The following is a 21,754-nucleotide window of genomic DNA, read 5'->3' on the forward strand; positions in this document are numbered from 1 at the left end:
ACAAGAAACTCCCGAGGACAGCGGACCTGCTCCAAGAAAAGCTGCAACTTTGTTTCCAGCAGCTTTAAAGAACTCTGCAAGCTCCCCGCAAGAAGCGTGAGACTTGCAACACTGCACCCGGCGACCCCGACTCGGCTGGTGGCGATCCAACACCTCAGGAGGGACCCCAGGACTACTCTGATACTGTGAGTACCAAAACCTGTCCCCCCTGAGCCCCCACAGCGCCGCCTGCAGAGGGAATCCCGAGGCTTCCCCTGACCGCGACTCTTTGAATCTAAAGTCCCGACGCCTGGGAGAGACCCTGCACCCGCAGCCCCCAGGACCTGAAGGACCGGACTTTCACTGGAGAAGCGACCCCCAGGAGTCCCTCTCCCTTGCCCAAGTGGAGGTTTCCCCGAGGAACCCCCCCCTTGCCTGCCTGCAGCGCTGAAGAGATCCCGAGATCTCTCATAGACTAACATTGCGAACCCGACGCTTGTTTCTACACTGCACCCGGCCGCCCCCGCGCCGCTGAGGGTGAAATTTCTGTGTGGACTTGTGTCCCCCCCGGTGCCCTACAAAACCCCCCTGGTCTGCCCTCCGAAGACGCGGGTACTTACCTGCAAGCAGACCGGAACCGGGGCACCCCCTTCTCTCCATTCTAGCCTAGGTGTTTTGGGCACCACTTTGAACTCTGCACCTGACCGGCCCTGAGCTGCTGGTGTGGTGACTTTGGGGTTGCTCTGAACCCCCAACGGTGGGCTACCTTGGACCAAGAACTGAACCCTGTAAGTGTCTTACTTACCTGGTAAAACTAACAAATACTTACCTCCCCTAGGAACTGTGAAAATTGCACTAAGTGTCCACTTTTAAAACAGCTATTTGTGAATAACTTGAAAAGTATACATGCAATTTTGATGATTTGAAGTTCCTAAAGTACTTACCTGCAATACCTTTCGAATGAGCTATTACATGTAGAATTTGAACCTGTGGTTCTTAAAATAAACTAAGAAAAGATATTTTTCTATATAAAAACCTATTGGCTGGATTTGTCTCTGAGTGTGTGTACCTCATTTATTGTCTATGTGTATGTACAACAAATGCTTAACACTACTCCTTGGATAAGCCTACTGCTCGACCACACTACCACAAAATAGAGCATTAGTATTATCTATTTTTACCACTATTTTACCTCTAAGGGGAACCCTTGGACTCTGTGCATGCTATTCCTTACTTTGAAATAGCACATACAGAGCCAACTTCCTACATTGGTGGATCAGCGGTGGGGTACAAGACTTTGCATTTGCTGGACTACTCAGCCAATACCTGATCACACGACAAATTCCAAAATTGTCATTAGAAATTGATTTTTGCAATTTGAAAAGTTTTCTAAATTCTTAAAAGACCTGCTAGGGCCTTGTGTTAGATCCTGTTTAGCATTTCTTTTAGAGTTTAAAAGTCTGTTAAAAGTTTGAATTAGATTCTAGAATCAGTTTTAGTTTCTTAAAAAGTATTCCAACTTTTAGAAGCATAATGTCTAGCACAGATGTGAATGTGGTGGAACTCGACACCACACCTTACCTCCATCTACAGATGAGAGAGCTAAGGTCACTCTGTAAACTAAAGAAAATAACAATGGGCCCCAAACCTACCAAAATACAGCTCCAGGAGCTTTTGGCAGAGTTTGAAAAGGCCAACCCCTCTGAGGGTGGCAACTCAGAGGAAGAGGATAGTGACTTGGAGGACAATTCCCCCCTACCAGTCCTATCTAGGGAGAACAGGGTCCCTCAAACCCTGACTCCAAAAATAATAGTCAGAGATGCTGGTTCCCTCACAGGAGAGACCAACACCTCTGAAATCACTGAGGATAACCCCAGTGAAGAGGACATCCAGTTAGCCAGGATGGCCAAAAGATTGGCTTTGGAAAGACAGATCCTAGCCATAGAGAGGGAAAGACAAGAGATGGGCCTAGGACCCATCAATGGTGGCAGCAACATAAATAGGGTCAGAGATTCTCCTGACATGTTGAAAATCCCCAAAGGGATTGTAACTAAATATGAAGATGGTGATGACATCACCAAATGGTTCACAGCTTTTGAGAGGGCTTGTGTAACCAGAAAAGTGAACAGATCTCACTGGGGTGCTCTCCTTTGGGAAATGTTCACAGGAAAGTGTAGGGATAGACTCCTCACACTCTCTGGACAAGATGCAGAATCTTATGACCTCATGAAGGGTACCCTGATTGAGGGCTTTGGATTCTCCACTGAGGAGTACAGGATTAGGTTCAGGGGGGCTCAAAAATCCTCGAGCCAGACCTGGGTTGACTTTGTTGACTACTCAGTGAAAACACTAGATGGTTGGATTCAAGGCAGTGGTGTAAATAATTATGATGGGCTGTACAATTTATTTGTGAAAGAACACCTGTTAAGTAATTGTTTCAATGATAAACTGCATCAGCATCTGGTAGACCTAGGACCAATTTCTCCCCAAGAATTGGGAAAGAAGGCGGACCATTGGGTCAAGACAAGGGTGTCCAAGACTTCAACAGGGGGTGACCAAAAGAAAGGGGTCACAAAGACTCCCCAGCAGAAGGGTGATGAGACAACCAAAACTAAAAATAGTAAAGAGTCTTCTACAGGCCCCCAAAAACCTGCACAGGAGGGTGGGCCCAGAGCCTCTTCACAAAACAATGGGTACAAGGGTAAAAACTTTGATCCCAAAAAGGCCTGGTGTCATAGCTGTAAACAGCATGGACACCAAACTGGAGACAAGGCCTGTCCCAAGAAAGGTTCCACTCCAAACTCCCATCCAGGTAACACTGGTATGGCTAGTCTCCAAGTGGGATCAACAGTGTGCCCAGAGCAAATCAGGGTCCACACTGAAGCTACTCTAGTTTCTGAGGGTGGGGTGGATTTAGCCACACTAGCTGTCTGGCCGCCTAACATGCAAAAATACAGACAGCAACTCTTAATTAATGGGACTAGAATAGAGGGCCTGAGGGATACAGGTGCCAGTGTCACCATGGTGACAGAGAAACTGGTTTCCCCTGGCCAATACCTGACTGGAAAAACTTACACAGTCACCAACGCTGACAATCAGAGAAAAGTACATCCCATGGCAATGGTTACTTTAGAATGGGGAGGGGTCAATGGCCTGAAGCAGGTGGTGGTCTCCTCAAATATCCCAGTGGACTGTCTGCTTGGAAATGACCTGGAGTCCTCAGCATGGGCTGAGGTAGAGCTAAAAACCCATGCAGCAATGCTGGGTATCCCTGAACTGGTGTGTGTGAAAACAAGAGCACAGTGCAAGGCACAGGGTGAAAAAGTAGAGCTGGAGTCTGGAAAAATGGCCCAGCCTACCAAGAGAACAGGAAAGTCAGTTGGGAAGCCAACTGCAACACAGCAAAAGAAAGGGAACCTCTCTTCTCAGGAAGAAGTTCTGCCCTCTGAGGGAACTGAGCCTTTGGAGCTTGAACCTTATCAGGTTGAGCTCTTAGGCCCAGGGGGACCCTCAAGGGAGGAGCTGTGTAAGGGACAAGAAACCTGTCCCTCTCTTGAAGGCCTTAGGCAGCAAGCTGCTGAAGAGTCCAAAGGCAAGAAAAATGGAACACATAGGGTCTATTGGGAAGATGGGCTCCTGTACACTGAGGCCAGAGACCCCAAACCTGGTGCCACTAGGAGAGTGGTAGTGCCTCAGCTGTTCAGAGAGTTCATCCTAACATTGGCCCATGACATTCCCCTTGCTGGACATTTGGGACAAACCAAGACGTGGGAGAGGTTAGTCAACCACTTCTACTGGCCCAATATGTCCAACATGGTTAAGGAGTTTTGCCTCTCCTGCCCCACCTGTCAAGCCAGTGGTAAGACAGGTGGGCACCCAAAGGCCCCCCTCATTCCACTTCCAGTGGTGGGGGTGCCCTTTGAAAGAGTGGGTGTGGACATAGTTGGTCCACTGGAACCTCCCACAGCCTCAGGAAATATGTATATCCTGGTAGTAGTGGATCATGCTACCAGGTATCCTGAAGCTATTCCCCTTAGGTCGACTACTGCCCCTGCAGTAGCCAAGGCCCTCATTGGTATCTTTACCAGAGTGGGTTTCCCTAAGGAGGTGGTGTCTGACAGAGGTACCAACTTCATGTCAGCATACCTAAAGCACATGTGGAATGAGTGTGGAGTGACTTATAAATTCACTACACCTTACCATCCACAAACTAATGGCTTAGTTGAGAGATTCAACAAGACATTAAAGGGCATGATCATGGGGCTCCCAGAAAAACTCAAAAGGAGATGGGATGTCCTCCTGCCATGTCTGCTTTTCGCTTACAGGGAGGTACCACAGAAGGGAGTAGGGTTCTCACCCTTTGAACTTCTGTTTGGTCATCCTGTAAGGGGACCACTTGCCCTTGTTAAAGAAGGCTGGGAGAGACCTCTCCATGAGCCTAAACAGGACATAGTGGACTATGTACTTGGCCTTCGCTCTAGAATGGCAGAGTACATGGAAAAGGCAACCAAAAACCTTGAGGCCAGCCAACAACTCCAGAAGTTTTGGTATGACCAAAAGGCTGCACTGGTTGAGTTCCAACCAGGGCAGAAAGTCTGGGTTCTGGAGCCTGTGGCTCCCAGGGCACTCCAGGACAAATGGAGTGGCCCTTACCCAGTGCTAGAGAGGAAGAGTCAGGTCACCTACCTGGTGGACCTGGGCACAAGCAGGAGCCCCAAGAGGGTGATCCATGTAAACCGCCTTAAGCTCTTCCACGACAGGGCTGATGTCAATCTGTTGATGGTAACAGATGAGGATCAGGAGGCAGAGAGTGAACCTCTCCCTGATCTTCTGTCATCAGACCCAAAAGATGGTACAGTAGATGGAGTGATCTACTCAGACACCCTCTCTGGCCAACAGCAAGCTGATTGTAGGAGAGTCCTACAACAGTTTCCTGAACTCTTCTCCTTAACCCCTGGTCAGACACACCTGTGTGCCCATGATGTGGACACAGGAGACAGCATGCCTGTCAAAAACAAAATCTTTAGACAGTCTGACCATGTTAAGGAAAGCATCAAGGTGGAAGTCCACAAGATGCTGGAATTGGGAGTCATTGAGCGCTCTGACAGCCCCTGGGCTAGCCCAGTGGTCTTAGTCCCCAAACCTCACACCACAGATGGAAAGAAAGAGATGAGGTTTTGTGTGGACTACAGAGGGCTCAATTCTGTCACCAAGACAGATGCTCATCCAATTCCAAGAGCTGATGAGCTCATTGATAAATTAGGTGCTGCCAAATTTCTAAGTACCTTTGACTTGACAGCAGGGTACTGGCAAATAAAAATGGCACCTGGAGCAAAAGAAAAGACAGCATTCTCCACACCTGATGGGCATTATCAGTTTACTGTTATGCCCTTTGGTTTAAAGAATGCCCCTGCCACCTTCCAAAGGTTGGTGAATCAAGTCCTTGCTGGCTTGGAGTCCTTTAGCACAGCTTATCTTGATGATATTGCTGTCTTTAGCTCCACCTGGCAGGATCACCTGGTCCACCTGAGGAAGGTTTTGAAGGCTCTGCAATCTGCAGGCCTCTCTATCAAGGCATCCAAATGCCAGATAGGGCAGGGAACTGTGGTTTACTTGGGACACCTTGTAGGTGGAGGCCAAGTTCAACCACTCCAACCCAAGATCCAGACTATTCTGGACTGGGTAGCTCCAAAAACCCAGACTCAAGTCAGGGCATTCCTTGGCTTGACTGGGTACTACAGGAGGTTTGTGAAGGGGTATGGATCCATTGTGACAGCCCTCACTGAGCTCACCTCCAAGAAAATGCCCAAGAAAGTGAACTGGACTGTGGACTGCCAACAGGCCTTTGACACCCTGAAACAGGCAATGTGCTCAGCACCAGTTCTCAAAGCTCCAGATTATTCTAAGCAGTTCATTGTGCAGACTGATGCCTCTGAACATGGGATAGGGGCAGTTTTGTCCCAAACAAATGATGATGGCCTTGACCAGCCTGTTGCTTTCATTAGCAGGAGGTTACTCCCCAGGGAGCAGCGTTGGAGTGCCATTGAGAGGGAGGCCTTTGCTGTGGTCTGGTCCCTGAAGAAGCTGAGACCATACCTCTTTGGGACTCACTTCCTAGTTCAAACTGACCACAGACCTCTCAAATGGCTGATGCAAATGAAAGGTGAAAATCCTAAACTGTTGAGGTGGTCCATCTCCCTACAGGGAATGGACTTTATAGTGGAACACAGACCTGGGACTGCCCATGCCAATGCAGATGGCCTTTCCAGGTTCTTCCACTTAGAAAATGAAGACTCTCTTGGGAAAGGTTAGTCTCATCCTCTTTCGTTTGGGGGGGGGTTGTGTAAGGAAATGCCTCCTTGGCATGGTTGCCCCCTGACTTTTTGCCTTTGCTGATGCTATGTTTACAATTGAAAGTGTGCTGAGGCCTGCTAACCAGGCCCCAGCACCAGTGTTCTTTCCCTAACCTGTACTTTTGTATCCACAATTGGCAGACCCTGGCATCCAGATAAGTCCCTTGTAACTGGTACTTCAAGTACCAAGGGCCCTGATGCCAAGGAAGGTCTCTAAGGGCTGCAGCATGTCTTATGCCACCCTGGAGACCTCTCACTCAGCACAGACACACTGCTTGCCAGCTTGTGTGTGCTAGTGAGGACAAAACGAGTAAGTCGACATGGCACTCCCCTCAGGGTGCCATGCCAGCCTCTCACTGCCTATGCAGTATAGGTAAGACACCCCTCTAGCAGGCCTTACAGCCCTAAGGCAGGGTGCACTATACCATAGGTGAGGGTACCAGTGCATGAGCATGATACCCCTACAGTGTCTAAATAAAACCTTAGACATTGTAAGTGCAGGGTAGCCATAAGAGTATATGGTCTGGGAGTCTGTCAAACACGAACTCCACAGCACCATAATGGCTACACTGAAAACTGGGAAGTTTGGTATCAAACTTCTCAGCACAATAAATGCACACTGATGCCAGTGTACATTTTATTGTAAAATACACCACAGAGGGCACCTTAGAGGTGCCCCCTGAAACTTAACCGACTATCTGTGTAGGCTGACTAGTTTTAGCAGCCTGCCACAAACCGAGACATGTTGCTGGCCCCATGGGGAGAGTGCCTTTGTCACTCTGAGGCCAGTAACAAAGCCTGCACTGGGTGGAGATGCTAACACCTCCCCCAGGCAGGAATTGTCACACCTGGCGGTGAGCCTCAAAGGCTCACCTCCTTTGTGCCAACCCAGCAGGACACTCCAGCTAGTGGAGTTGCCCGCCCCCTCCGGCCAGGCCCCACTTTTGGCGGCAAGGCCGGAGAAAATAATGAGAAAAACAAGGAGGAGTCACTGGCCAGTCAGGACAGCCCCTAAGGTGTCCTGAGCTGAGGTGACTCTGACTTTTAGAAATCCTCCATCTTGCAGATGGAGGATTCCCCCAATAGGGTTAGGATTGTGACCCCCTCCCCTTGGGAGGAGGCACAAAGAGGGTGTACCCACCCTCAGGGCTAGTAGCCATTGGCTACTAACCCCCCAGACCTAAACACGCCCTTAAATTTAGTATTTAAGGGCTACCCTGAACCCTAGAAAATTAGATTCCTGCAACTACAAGAAGAAGGACTGCCTAGCTGAAACCCCTGCAGCGGAAGACCAGAAGACGACAACTGCCTTGGCTCCAGAAACTCACCGGCCTGTCTCCTGCCTTCCAAAGATCCTGCTCCAGCGACGCCTTCCAAAGGGACCAGCGACCTCGACATCCTCTGAGGACTGCCCCTGCTTCGAAAAGACAAGAAACTCCCGAGGACAGCGGACCTGCTCCAAGAAAAGCTGCAACTTTGTTTCCAGCAGCTTTAAAGAACTCTGCAAGCTCCCCGCAAGAAGCGTGAGACTTGCAACACTGCACCCGGCGACCCCGACTCGGCTGGTGGCGATCCAACACCTCAGGAGGGACCCCAGGACTACTCTGATACTGTGAGTACCAAAACCTGTCCCCCCTGAGCCCCCACAGCGCCGCCTGCAGAGGGAATCCCGAGGCTTCCCCTGACCGCGACTCTTTGAATCTAAAGTCCCGACGCCTGGGAGAGACCCTGCACCCGCAGCCCCCAGGACCTGAAGGACCGGACTTTCACTGGAGAAGCGACCCCCAGGAGTCCCTCTCCCTTGCCCAAGTGGAGGTTTCCCCGAGGAACCCCCCCCTTGCCTGCCTGCAGCGCTGAAGAGATCCCGAGATCTCTCATAGACTAACATTGCGAACCCGACGCTTGTTTCTACACTGCACCCGGCCGCCCCCGCGCCGCTGAGGGTGAAATTTCTGTGTGGACTTGTGTCCCCCCCGGTGCCCTACAAAACCCCCCTGGTCTGCCCTCCGAAGACGCGGGTACTTACCTGCAAGCAGACCGGAACCGGGGCACCCCCTTCTCTCCATTCTAGCCTAGGTGTTTTGGGCACCACTTTGAACTCTGCACCTGACCGGCCCTGAGCTGCTGGTGTGGTGACTTTGGGGTTGCTCTGAACCCCCAACGGTGGGCTACCTTGGACCAAGAACTGAACCCTGTAAGTGTCTTACTTACCTGGTAAAACTAACAAATACTTACCTCCCCTAGGAACTGTGAAAATTGCACTAAGTGTCCACTTTTAAAACAGCTATTTGTGAATAACTTGAAAAGTATACATGCAATTTTGATGATTTGAAGTTCCTAAAGTACTTACCTGCAATACCTTTCGAATGAGCTATTACATGTAGAATTTGAACCTGTGGTTCTTAAAATAAACTAAGAAAAGATATTTTTCTATATAAAAACCTATTGGCTGGATTTGTCTCTGAGTGTGTGTACCTCATTTATTGTCTATGTGTATGTACAACAAATGCTTAACACTACTCCTTGGATAAGCCTACTGCTCGACCACACTACCACAAAATAGAGCATTAGTATTATCTATTTTTACCACTATTTTACCTCTAAGGGGAACCCTTGGACTCTGTGCATGCTATTCCTTACTTTGAAATAGCACATACAGAGCCAACTTCCTACACCTTTCTTGCCAGCCACGCTGTGGAGTAATTGGACGCGTGTGATGGAGCATTGTCCTGCATGAAAATCATGTTTTTCTTGAAGGATGCAGACTTCTTCCTGTACCACTGCTTGAAGAAGGTGTCTTCCAGGAACTGGCAGTAGGACTGGGAGTTGAGCTTGACTCCATCCTCAACCCGAAAAGGCCCCACAAGCTCATCTTTGATGATACCAGCCCAAACCAGTACTCCACCTCCACCTTGCTGGCGTCTGAGTCGGACTGGAGCTCTCTGCCCTTTACCAATCCAGCCACGGGCCCATCCATCTGGCCCATCAAGACTCACTCTCATTTCATCAGTCCATAAAACCTTTGAAAAATCAGTCTTGAGATATTTATTGGCCCAGTCTTGACGTTTCAGCTTGTGAGTCTTGTTCAGTGGTGGTCGTCTTTCAGCCTTTCTTACCTTGGCCATGTCTCTAAGTATTGCACACCTTGTGCTTTTGGGCACTCCAGTGATGTTGCAGCTCTGAAATATGGCCAAACTGGTGGCAAGTGGCATTGTGGCAGCTGCACGCTTGACTTTTCTCAGTTCATGGGCAGTTATTTTGCGCCTTGGTTTTTCCACACGCTTCTTGCGACCCTGTTGACTATTTTGAATGAAACGCTTGATTGTTCGATGATCACGCTTCAGAAGCTTTGCAATTTTAAGAGTGCTGCATCCCTCTGCAAGATATCTCACTATTTTTGACTTTTCGGAGCCTGTCAAGTCCTTCTTTTGACCCATTTTGCCAAAGGAAAGGAAGTTGCCTAATAATTATGCACACCTGATATAGGGTGTTGATGTCATTAGACCACACCCCTTCTCATTACAGAGATGCACATCACCTAATATGCTTAATTGGTAGTAGGCTTTCGAGCCTATACAGCTTGGAGTAAGACAACATGCATAAAGAGGATGATGTGGTCAAAATACTCATTTGCCTAATAATTCTGCACTCCCTGTATTGTTACTATTTGTGCTGGGTTATCAGATGCATGAATTACAGTCCTTTATTTAAACTTGACAAAATATTTCATTGGATCGCTATTCAGATGTTTGTGGATCAGCACACAAAGTGTACGTGTAATGTTTGTAATTTAAACTGTAAATGGGGGCATCGGCTAACCAAAGTGTGAGGCCAAGTTTGCTTCATTACACAAGCACCATGAGCGCTCCCGTTGGCATGGTAATGGACAGGAGATAATGTTTACTGCCAGCCGAGGATGTCTGTTCCAGGGGGCAGAGTGTCTACTGAGGGAAAAGGCGACTATCGGGTTAGAAACTTAAACAAGCATTTGCAATGCAATAGGTCATGCATTTGCTTGAGTTAGAGCTACTGGCATTGTAAATGCATAACTGGACTTTTCTTGCCACATAAATTGGCATAATTTGGTCCTCTCTGCTGCATAATACCAGTGGCCCTGCATATAACTAAAACACTTCCCTTTACATTCTTCCTTTATTTTCAGCAAAAAATGAAAATATTGCAATTATTTATTATATTTTTTATATTATTTTGGGTTCCCCGCCCCAAATCTAGTGTGGGGGGCGCAGAGATTACATAGACAGAAAGAGCACATTCCGCGGTGCGTTATGGGCAAAAAAAATTTGTAACAGGAATGCCCCACAAAGCATAATGGGTGAGTTTCCAGGTGCAGCCCATATTGTAGTAGCTTGACTGTAATGCTGAGAACAGCAACTAGAAGGCACCACTATAAAAATAACAATGTAAGAAAGATGGTCATGTAACCATATAGTCTGCCCCTTAAAGACATAACCACACGAAAACAGAATGGCAGAACTTAATGCTGTGTAACTATATATTTAGCCTCTAGAGGGCTTAGTGCATTACACATTTTCAGGCTTATTAGACCTACTAGAATAATATTACAAATAAGGCCCTTAACAAAAAAAACAAAAAAAAAAACACTACACCCAGCTGTAAAACAAAAGTTTCAGTCATCAGAAAACTCAAAAAGACACTGCCTAGTGGGAGGGGGTCACGGGGTTATTATTTTGCAGTCCCTCCCAACAGAGTTTTGATGGTGATTCCATTGCCACAGGTCCACCACACGGTGAGTTATGTGCAAAAATGTTTGGTAATAGGAATTGCCCCGCAAAGGATTATGGGGCAAGTTTCTGAGGACAGCAAAGATTGTAGTATCTTGACTGTAATGCTCAAAACGGCCCCTAGAGGATACCATAATGAAAATAGCATTAGTAAGAAACATGGTCATGTAACCAAATAGTCAGGCACTAGAGGGCATAAAGACATGAAAACAGAATGGCAGAAAGTAATGCTGTGTAACCATATATGTAACCCCTAGAGGGCGTAGTGCCTTACATATTTTCAGGCCTACTGCAATACTAATACAAACAAGGCCCATAAAACACAAACTACTCAGTTGTAAAACAAATGTCCCAGCCATGAAAGAGCTGCACAGCATGTGTATCTACATCTACACATGCCACCGAACATATATATATATATATACATACATATATATATATATATATATATATATATACACATATATATATATATACATATACATACACACACACACACACATACACACACACACACACACATACTAAACAACTCATTAGAATGAGACCTCAAGACACTGGAGATGCACAGACCTGGTGAACGAGGGACAGCACCCAGTGCTTAATTTTATCCAGTGGTTGCCATTGGGCAGACATCTTCTGCAAGCAAGAGAGGGAAACACACGTATAGCATGATGTGGAATTTTGTGGTGTGTATCAGATGCATGTGGTGTGTAGTGGAATTGTGTGCTGTAGAGTGAAATTGTGGTTTGGTGTGGAGTGGTGTTATGTGGACTGGAATTATGTTGAATGGTGTGGAATTGTGTGGCGTTGTGTTTGACAAGGTCCCTTAAAGCAAGTCAAAATGAGTGAAAGGTAAGCTGGATAGTATTTCTGCCAGTTATATATAAGAATCTGCTATTACTGAATTGGCAGTAAGGCACATACATTTTATAGCACATAAATCATATAAATCCCATGTAAAAACAATGCTATAGGTGCAAGTGTGTGTTTAATACTAAAATCAATCTGGGCTTAGGAATAAAAAACGGAGCACGACATGGGCACAGAGTGGCAGCTAGCAACAAGGCACCATAAATATAATTTGGAACATACTGATGCAGTATCAACCATATGAAATCTAAGTAGCGTTTTGCTAAATTTGCAACAAACTGTGCTGTAAAAGGCCGACAGAGCATCAGAAATCACAAGCCCTTGAAGAGAGACAAGATGACTGCACTACCTTGCGTGGTGTAAACGTCTGAACAAAAATTGGTAACTAAGCCTGGAAAAGTATTTTATTTTTATTTCAACAGAATGAAAAGTCTTGCAAGCATTCTTGCTGCACATTTCAACGAGCAGAGCAGCCTGAGAAGATTTCTGGCCCCAGCAAAGGAGATAAGCAATGCCCTGTGCGCAATGTTGTGAGTGCTGGCAGGAAGATTTCCTGGAGAGAGAGAGAGACTCGGGATGCAGAGCTAAGCAACTTTCAAATCATTGCTTCTAGGTTTAGCTACATTCTGCCAGAAAGGGAATATTGTGGCTTTCGTGAGCAGTGAGCTAGACGACTGGGGACTTCTTTTGTAAAAAAAAAAAAAAAAGCTTATTTTAGGAACCAGAGGTAAACGAGGACAGCACTGGAATAAAGCCAAAACAAATGTAAGTGACATGGGAGGAACGGAATGCTGCAATAAAATGCAGGCAGCTATCAGCCTAAACCACCAACAAAGAAATAACAAAAATAGTCTGCCACAGCAACAGATAAAGAAACCAAGGTGGAATAATACAGTAGTCGGTCACTGTTCTGAAACAGAACAAGCATTTGCAATGCATTGGGTCTCACGTTTGCTCGAGTTAAAGCTATTAGCATTGTAAATTCCTAACTGGACTTTTCTTGCCACATACATTGAAAATGAAAAGTAAAACAGTAGACATAGCGAGCGGATTCAAAGCGCCACGGCCACCATGAGCCTAAATACAAAGGAGACACACAAAAGGAAAAAAGTTCCCTTGCAGTCAAACGTATCGGCAAACGTGCAATCATCTATGTAACAGGGTTGATGGCCAAGGCAGTTACAAAACTGTCCCAAGGAGGGACAAACGTAAAGCATTTACCAATGATAAAGGATTTTCGAAAGACAAGCCCATGAACGAGTGATAGTGATGGATGTGAGGTGGGCGTGGTTAAAAGCTCAGAGATAGATTACAACAGGCCAGAGCCCTTGCGTGCTCGACCTAAAAAGGAGGGAGAAAAAGGCAGAACTGACCGATAGCGAGCAAGACTTTTTAAAGGGCACTGCAACCAACAAATGAAATCGCTTTAAGCCATAAGAAGTATACTAAAAGTATACACGAGGTCGCCCACTTACCCTCAACCTAAAAATACATCTCAGCTGCAGTATGACAATCCTGGATTCAGAGCCTCGCCGAGTACGGGCATGTACAGCGCAAAGCTCACTGTTTTGCATTCAGACCTCACAGACACACCGTGTAGGCACATGTAGTCCGCTCAGTCAGTACACTACCATGTTTGCAAATTTGCAAACCGCACTCTGGTAATCATGTTTTCCTGGACTGTATATGTAGCTGTCCCTTTGTATGATCCAGGAGTCCCTTCTGAATCATACTGCAAAATGTATATGGGCACCATCATTAGTACTTGGGCACACAGAGGGGATGGAGGAGAGACAGAAGGGCAAAGAAACAGCAACAGGAGAGTGACGGACAGATGGGGGTGGGGAAAGGGGAATCACAGTGGAATACACAATAGAGACAGATTGAAAACATACACTCTCATAGAGTGCTTAAACGATAAAGGAGCGCCTGAAAAACGCAGGCAGGCAAAGACACAGTAATGTGTCTGTGCTCCAGGTGAGGGACAAACACCAGAAGAGGAATCAAAGCCCACACACGCCAACAAATAAGAAGAAAGCAAACGTGAGTGACAATGAAGTAAACCAATGGTAAGTAATGGGCAGGCTCTAAGCCCATTACATGCTGTGCTATCTAGTAGGCTTCAACGTAAAAAGAGATGTTAGATGCAAGATGAGAGATGTAAATAGTTAAAAGGAGCTGGTCAATTACAGAGTCTTTAAGAGCACTGAAGAAACAATCAGAAGACTGCCGTGGACACAGAGTCAAACAGCTGAAAAATATAGGAGATGAACCAGGAGAGTGCAGAATGAGAAACCTCAATGAAGACAGAATACAAAACAGAGTGGCCCACTATGTCAAGAGCAGCAGATGGATCCGGAATTATGAAAGGAGAAGAATGTAAGGAGTGAGACAATAGGTTAGTGAGTTATCTAACAATACAAGTCCACCTTCATGGAGCAGTCAGCTTAAAGAAAGAGGGAAAAAACTGTGTACAGTATGCACTCAAGTAGCTTCAATGGAGAGTGAAAATAAGAGATGACAAAGGTAGAAGAAGAAGAAGCTTAAAGAGTTGTGCTTTTTAAGAATGGGAAAAATAGTAAGAAATTTGAAGGTGTAGGTGAATGTGCCAGAAGAATGTGAGCGCTTAAAGATAGAGAAAAGACAGAACAGAGTGTAGGAATAAAAGGGAGCAGAACTGAACCAAGAGTATTGGAAGGAGTAGAGGAAGGGTAAATCTTATCGAGACAAATATCACATTGAGAATTAAGAAAGATTTGGAGTTAAGTTAAGAAGGATTTTTTAGAAAGTCTGGATGGAATACAGAAACCAGAGTAAGGCTACTGGCTAAAAAAATGCAGATGGTTTCAATGGCGTAGAGTGAGGTAGTAAAGGCACGCCAAACTAGCGTCCTGAGCATTCATTTGGATAATGGGAATCAAATTGCGCTTGACAATGGAAAAAATTACTGAAAGAAGTTGTGACACTCCCACGCTCTGGTGGTACCATTGAGGAACCAAACATGAAGGGTCCCGAGAAAGGAACTGAATCGTCTAAGCAGGAGAGAAGACCAATAGTAATGCGACAAACTGCCTAATAAATCAAAATGTATCTATTTATTATTACATAACATATATGTATTTAGAGAAAAGTAAGATGAAGATTGGAAGAATGACTGGAAGAATTCTGAAACACTGATGTGTTTACGTATACAAAGTAAACTGGAAAACAAAATTCAAAAATACTTGACCAAAAGACAGAGGTTATCTAACCCTACTTAAACAGCTGCTAGTACCACCATATTACAGCCTTACACTACTAACAATCACATAAAGCATGCTGCTTATTTAGCAGTTAAGCAAGCATTCAAATGTCAAGTCAAACTCAAGAGGCCAGGAAAACGAAATCAGTATACCATCTGCTCAGGTAAACTTTCACCTCACAGAATGGTTTCTCTTGTCCTTCTTTCCAATGTTGATCTTTTCCAGTCAGAACTCCTGCACCATTTGTTTCTGTATTTACTCTTTTAAGACCAATGGCCCTATTATTTTGTTTTAACAGTACCCCATTCACATTTCTTGGTCTATGTTTTTACTTATCCGTCCCTCCATCTTTTTTCCTATGGTTCCAATTTTTACTTGAAAACAATTACGAAGACAATGTGGAAAAAAATGTTTTCACACTTTGCTAAATGTATCTTCCTTTCAATATTTGTACACTTCACTGACTTTTAGGGTAGATTCGGTACTTCTGGGGCCATTTAGGAGACATCTCTATAGTTTTCAGTGAGATTTTATTACGCAACTTCTGCATTCATTGACTTACTAGCCAATCAGGCACATAAACTGTAATTCTGAGTCTTGGGCTGCGAAATACATTTCCTTTTTCTGCAAACGCGGTTCAATATAGATCAGCTCTTCACTTAAGCTCGTGAATTTAAGTGCCAAACTAACAACATGTTCAGAACAGATAAGACCAACCCAACCTCCCTGAAGGACAATGAACAGACCTGCTCTGTGAAGTATAATTAGGACTCACAGGAACTGCCACTTCGGCTCTTTTTAGAAGCACAATGATCAGTCAGTGATTATGGGGAAGGTACAGTGACTTGAGTGCTCACGACTTAGTCCGACATTCCAGAGCAAATACTCCAGTTTCCGACAAAAACATATTCCTAATTCACAAGAGTTTACGAGTTAACAAAAGACACACAGACATTGTTTTTGTGCCTCGTGAGGCAGTAATGTTCAAGGGCATGAGATGTTAGGGTTGGGGAAAAATCCAGGGAAAGCAGAGTAAAAAATAAACAGTCCTGTAATTACCAACCTCATATATCAGGAAAACCTTTGCTCCTACATAGATCCCCATTCGAGTGACAGCGCGAACAGCAGCATTCATACCTGGAAAAAAGAAACACGTTAATCACTAATTAGCCAAGCACAACAAACCATGTCATTACACTTTTCCATATATTTTCACTCTCCCTCGTTAAAATCCACTAAGCAGTATGTTTTGCTAGCTTAGTAACGCCAGTGCTCAGGATTAGGAAACGCAAACGGACATTTGTAACATGCTCTGTGGGGTCCGTTTTGATTGACAGTGGTCTCACTCTTTCTCTGTTGCTGAAATTATATATTGCTGAATGAGTTTCAATGGTACCTGTAGGGAATTATTTTGCTTGTGCAACCCAATTCCCATCTTATGTTCTGTACTATGACTACCAGGAGAACTTCAATCACAAATGAAGGCCAAGAACACTGCTGTGCATTATCCGTTGCCTTTCAGCCCTGATTTCAGCTTCCCTAACAATTCATGTTAATTCCTATTCACCCGAGAGGTTTCTGTAGCAATGTAACTTGTTTTTGTTTTACAATGTACCACTGCTCACTCAGTTGGTTTTATTTTATAATAAAACATGTTGGTTGTGTCACGCATGTCATTATTATTTTAATTATCTGTGAAGACAAAAATATCTCACCACCTAACCAAGCAGTCAAATTGCACATAGCTGCAATATTACAATGTCTCTTAAAAACAATTTTAAAATTTCTAAAAAGAAGGCATACAACAGATCACCATCTTAACGGGCAACCAAAGTGTAGGCTAAAATAAATAATTGGTATTAAAATTTAGTATAAATAAATACACACTTTGAACTAGGTTTGACACTAATGAGAAAGAAACCACTTTTACGTGGATATGAACATTGTGCACAGGCTTTGTACAGTCGCTGAAAGTGAAGGGAGCCAATGGGTAAAACGAGCCGCGCCGCTGCTCCATGCTAGATGCGTGGCAGACTGACGCAAAATGTGAGTGACAATTTTGGAGTTCGAAATCTTAGATGCTATACAGTTACCTTTTTTGTAAGAATCTTTTAATTGTACATTACATGTTTTTATAAATGCAGCACACTGTGCTGGCGAGACCACTTGGGAGACTGTCGCATAACATGTTCAGTTTGTGTGCAACCTTTTCTAGCCTATATGGATAAAGTATTCTAACCCAAAGCGGGGGGATGTTAGAAGAACTGCTCAACATTTCTGTGAACAGAAAAACTTTAAAAAAAAAAAACCAGAGAGCAAGCTTTGGAGTAGAGTGCATCTATGAAGGTGATAGGATGCCTTACAGATAAAGTCCATGCTGGACATCATGCTGAAAAATTACCTTGTATTCATTAACTTCTTTTATAACCGATTCTATCGTCTTTCCAAAGCTCTTTTCAAATATCCTCTAGGAAAAGTGTATTCCAGGTATATTAAAATAGCAGTCAAGGGTAGCCAGCCGCTCCAGTGTCACTTTGCGATCCATACTGGAGCCGACAACATCACTGCAGATAAAATAGTATCCGTGCTACAGGTGCTACCCGTGTGGCTGAGCTCAGTTCCAACTTAACTTTCTTGGACACACGGAAGTAAGGAATTACAAAAACTGATTACCTGCATCTAGTGCTCAGAAGGCAGAAGATAAGAGATCAGGAAACTGAGGGAAGGCACATTATCTTTAGGAAGGGTAATTCACTTTTCCCGCAAAATAATCTTACCACAAACTCCTAATTTTTGTAAAGATTCCTATAAAATAACAATACTTAAAAGGAGAAGGTGTTCAGAAAAACGACTTTTAAACCAGATTAAGCAACAAAAATACATCCTAAAAGCATGCCACTGAGTACCTTAATCCAGGTGCTACAATAGCAGTATAAACGCTTTGATGTTTCTCTAATGGAAATAATGCTCGAGTTCTTCTTAACAAAGTAAGGCGCAATTTTAATGCTTGAAAATGTTACTATGGACAGTTCTTGGTCAGAAGTAGTAGTTTCATTATGGAGCGTGCTGCAGTACCGGCAAACAACTGCCCATCTCTTTTGCACCCATCTCAACAGGAAAAGTACAAGCTAAGATACCTTTTCGACTCCTGTCTACAGAACCTCTTCTGAGACTTGGAGGGATGCAGAGAAGGCAGGGTAACACCAGAATCTAGATTCTCTGTTACAGCTGAAGCTCAGAAGAAGTCTTAATGCTCAAAGGCAGAGAAGACCAGGCAGTAGAAGACTGTACGGTAGTTGAGCAGACAGGTTTCTTACCTGTTAGGATGGTAATAATAACCAAATGAAACAATGTTTCCACAAAACAATTTAAGGCTATCTGAGAGCAACGACTGGATAAAAAACAAAACCCAAAAAATTACTCTGAACTCAGATTTTGGGTGTTGGTGCTTGGGGCATACATCAAACAATCTGGGAACTGCATACTTAGCCTAACACTGAATTAAGAAACTTGTTCTGGCATGCTCTCAAAGAGACAATGTTAAGTAACCTATTGTTGAAACCATATCAACATCAGCTGAGGCCAATGATGCCACAAACTCCAAACTGTATGAGTGAACCAAGTGCATGTTCCCTTTACTATACAACCACACAACGAAAAATAAAGAAAAAAATGTGAATAATTTAACGGAATACACAGCTTTAGACTAGGAAAGTATTGTGAATAACAAAATAGCTTTCAGGACAAATCAGTATGGTCACACTTAGTAGATCACAGCCTTTCAGTATCCGAAAATGTGATCCAAGATGCTGAGAGTCAGGTGTAACACTCTTCGTACTGTGGGAGGGTGCGCCATGGCTCCGGAGACACTCCATTGGAGTAGAAATGCAGAGGTAGAGGTGAGTAAATTCCACATATGCTTAGCACAACTTAGATTAATTAAAATTGTGGTCTCAGGCAAACCTCACGTGTTAAACAGCGAGATAAATAGTAACAAATGCAAACACTAAAATGAGGATTCTGTGAACTGCCAACGCAACAGAGACCGCAAGCCTGGGAAAACCTATGGACCAGATTTTTTGTAGTTGTTTTGTGCAGAACTAATCTAGTACCAAATGCACAAATCCATTTTGCGGGTGTAAACTTTGTGCTTGTCACATTCACATGATTTGCAAAACCACAAAATGGCTTTTTGCAATTTACTAAACCCATTTGAGAGTCGGAAAAGCATTTCCAATCTGCATTGACAGTTTAGCAACACATTCCAAATCGCAATTAAGAAGTAGCATGAAAAGGGATGTCCCACACCTAACTAGGATTTGGAACGATACTTATCAGTGGTTTGCAATAGCAACTGGGTTTGCCAACCCTTAAAAAGTTACCCACTCCTTAAAGTAGGTTGTATCAGATGACCAAAAGAAAACATGCAGCCGATGGAACTGCCTTCACTTTGGGAATCATGTTGGTGCAACGTCAGGGGAAGTAGGCAATGGCCCAGAGGAATGTATTTTAAGCAGCACTAGTTCCTTAAACAAACACAGTTTTTTTTTATTGTTTTTTTTTTAACCAAACTAAAAAAAAACGTTTCTCATTTGGGAATTCAAACACAAACATGGTTGTCTGCTTCTCTTGCTGGCAACCATCCCCGTTTTTGCCACCTGTCACGGGCGGTGGGAGGTATTACAAATAGAGGCCTGCATAATTAAATAAATATTTATTAGTTTGTTCTGCGACCTTAGACTGTGCAATGTGACTTATTATTAAAAAGACTGCATCACAAGATTAAAGACTGGTTCACAATTTGTGACCACTTTCTGTGACCAGTATAATCATCCTTTTGGCCCCTAACCACATGCAGTACATACACCCCACAGAGCAAACTGGCACTCCATCACCTCAATGGGATGCTCACAGGTGGGTAGAGATAAAGAAGGGCAAGGGTGACTTGAGAGCTAGGTTGGGTAGAGATAAAGGGATGGGAGGGTGATGAGTGTTCATGGGTGGGTAGAAGTAAAGTTGATTTCAGGGTTCAGGGGTGAGCAGAGGTGAAAGGAAGGAGGTGAGGATGACTTGATATAGTATTGCATGATCAGGGGTGTGGAATTCGTATAGACCGGCTTCCAGCACATATTGCTTGGGGTCAAGGACAAAAAGTTCTCATATATATTGTGTCCTTGGGACAAGTAGCCCCAGTCCCCAGCAGCACAAACCGTTTGGCTGCTAGTTTACAGTATAACATTATGGAGCAGGGAAGGGAACTGTCTGCAATTGAGGTAATACTTGTGTCCATTTGTTAATTCTGTTCAATGTTCAAACTTTTATTTATGGTACACTAATGCAAAGCCTTTATTATTAGCGTAAGCGCTCTAAGTAAGCATTGGAAGCTCAGACTGCACTACTTGACAGTGTTTCCAGGAAAAAAAATGTGCATACACGTTAAAAAAAAAACAACAATATGAGGCTGCGTATAATGCTCCCAGAATGCTCTCTGATTAGATGCAAATATTTGCAGAAGCTTCAAAACAAGATTTGCTGATTTTTGTCTTTCAGAATAAAATGTTCACAAGAAATGCAACTGGGAAAAAAAAATCTGCTAAACTACTGTGAAAGTTTAGGTGCCATTTCTTAGAAGAAGCATTGGTTAGTAAAATGCTAGTATTTTCCAAAAATATTCATGATGGAAAATCAGTGCAACCAGTTTGAACAAGATTATGGAAACATGAAAATAAACAAGCACTAGCAAAGACAATAGGTTTGACACTGGCTGTCAGTCTTTTGGTTTTGCCAAAGGATATTTTGTTTTGACATGTTTGTTTCAAAACATTATTGTTGTGGGTGCTGCCAGGCCCTCACCATTCTAACAAACATTGGCAAGAAAGCATAATTATTTTTTGGTCTCAAAAAGCACCCATTGCCACAGTAGTTCCTGGCACTGAACAAAACTACTTTGAGTGTTGATAGGCTCCTTGTGAAAGAGCAGCATGCTATCACTCATAGTGATTCCAGTTATACAGATGGATAGAGCAAGATATAGAATTTTAATAAAAACACAAATGTCTTGGTTAGTGCCAGACCTAATTAGGGGCCCGATTCTTAAAGAAAGTCACAAAAGTGCACCAATTGTATTTGTATTTGCATTAGTGCAGATTTAAATATTTAATTAAACCACAAGAATTTACAGAACTAGATCAGGAAATCATACTCATAGAAAATATCTGTGAACTGTATTTTAGCACAAGCAAATATGCATGTGTAGATTTGCTCATGTGAAATCTGCTGAGCGTTTACAAGTTCACTTTCCGTCCAACCACTTTTTTCCCCAACTGTGGAAAATGTTATACTTCTGCCCTTATCAGGACCCAATTTGCAGTCTTTCTCAGTATGGAAAAGGATTAGAGAAATGCTGGCAAAAACCCTTAAAACATGCAAGTTAGTAGGTTTAGACAGACTCAAAAGGGCTTTCCAGCCCTGGAACTGTTGCTTACTGCTGCTTCCAGCCTCACTGTGTAGATCAGGGGCCCATGGAAAAGTAAGGAAATTGCCA

General features: G+C 44.0%; 1 protein-coding gene across 2 annotated transcripts in view; it reads right to left on the reverse strand.

The window, feature by feature from the left end:
• Window positions 1-21,754, reverse strand: part of PFKL (phosphofructokinase, liver type) — a 304,230-nt gene that overhangs the window by 267,933 nt on the left and 14,543 nt on the right. For both annotated transcript variants that reach the window (XM_069225784.1, XM_069225783.1), the window contains exon 2: window positions 16,274-16,347. In XM_069225784.1, the coding sequence (XP_069081885.1) occupies window positions 16,274-16,345 (72 nt within the window). In that variant the 5' untranslated portion in view covers window positions 16,346-16,347. The remainder of the gene's footprint in view (window positions 1-16,273; window positions 16,348-21,754) is intronic.

The sequence above is a fragment of the Pleurodeles waltl genome, chromosome 3_1 (genome assembly GCF_031143425.1).
Source record: "Pleurodeles waltl isolate 20211129_DDA chromosome 3_1, aPleWal1.hap1.20221129, whole genome shotgun sequence".
Lineage (NCBI taxonomy): Eukaryota > Metazoa > Chordata > Amphibia > Caudata > Salamandridae > Pleurodeles > Pleurodeles waltl.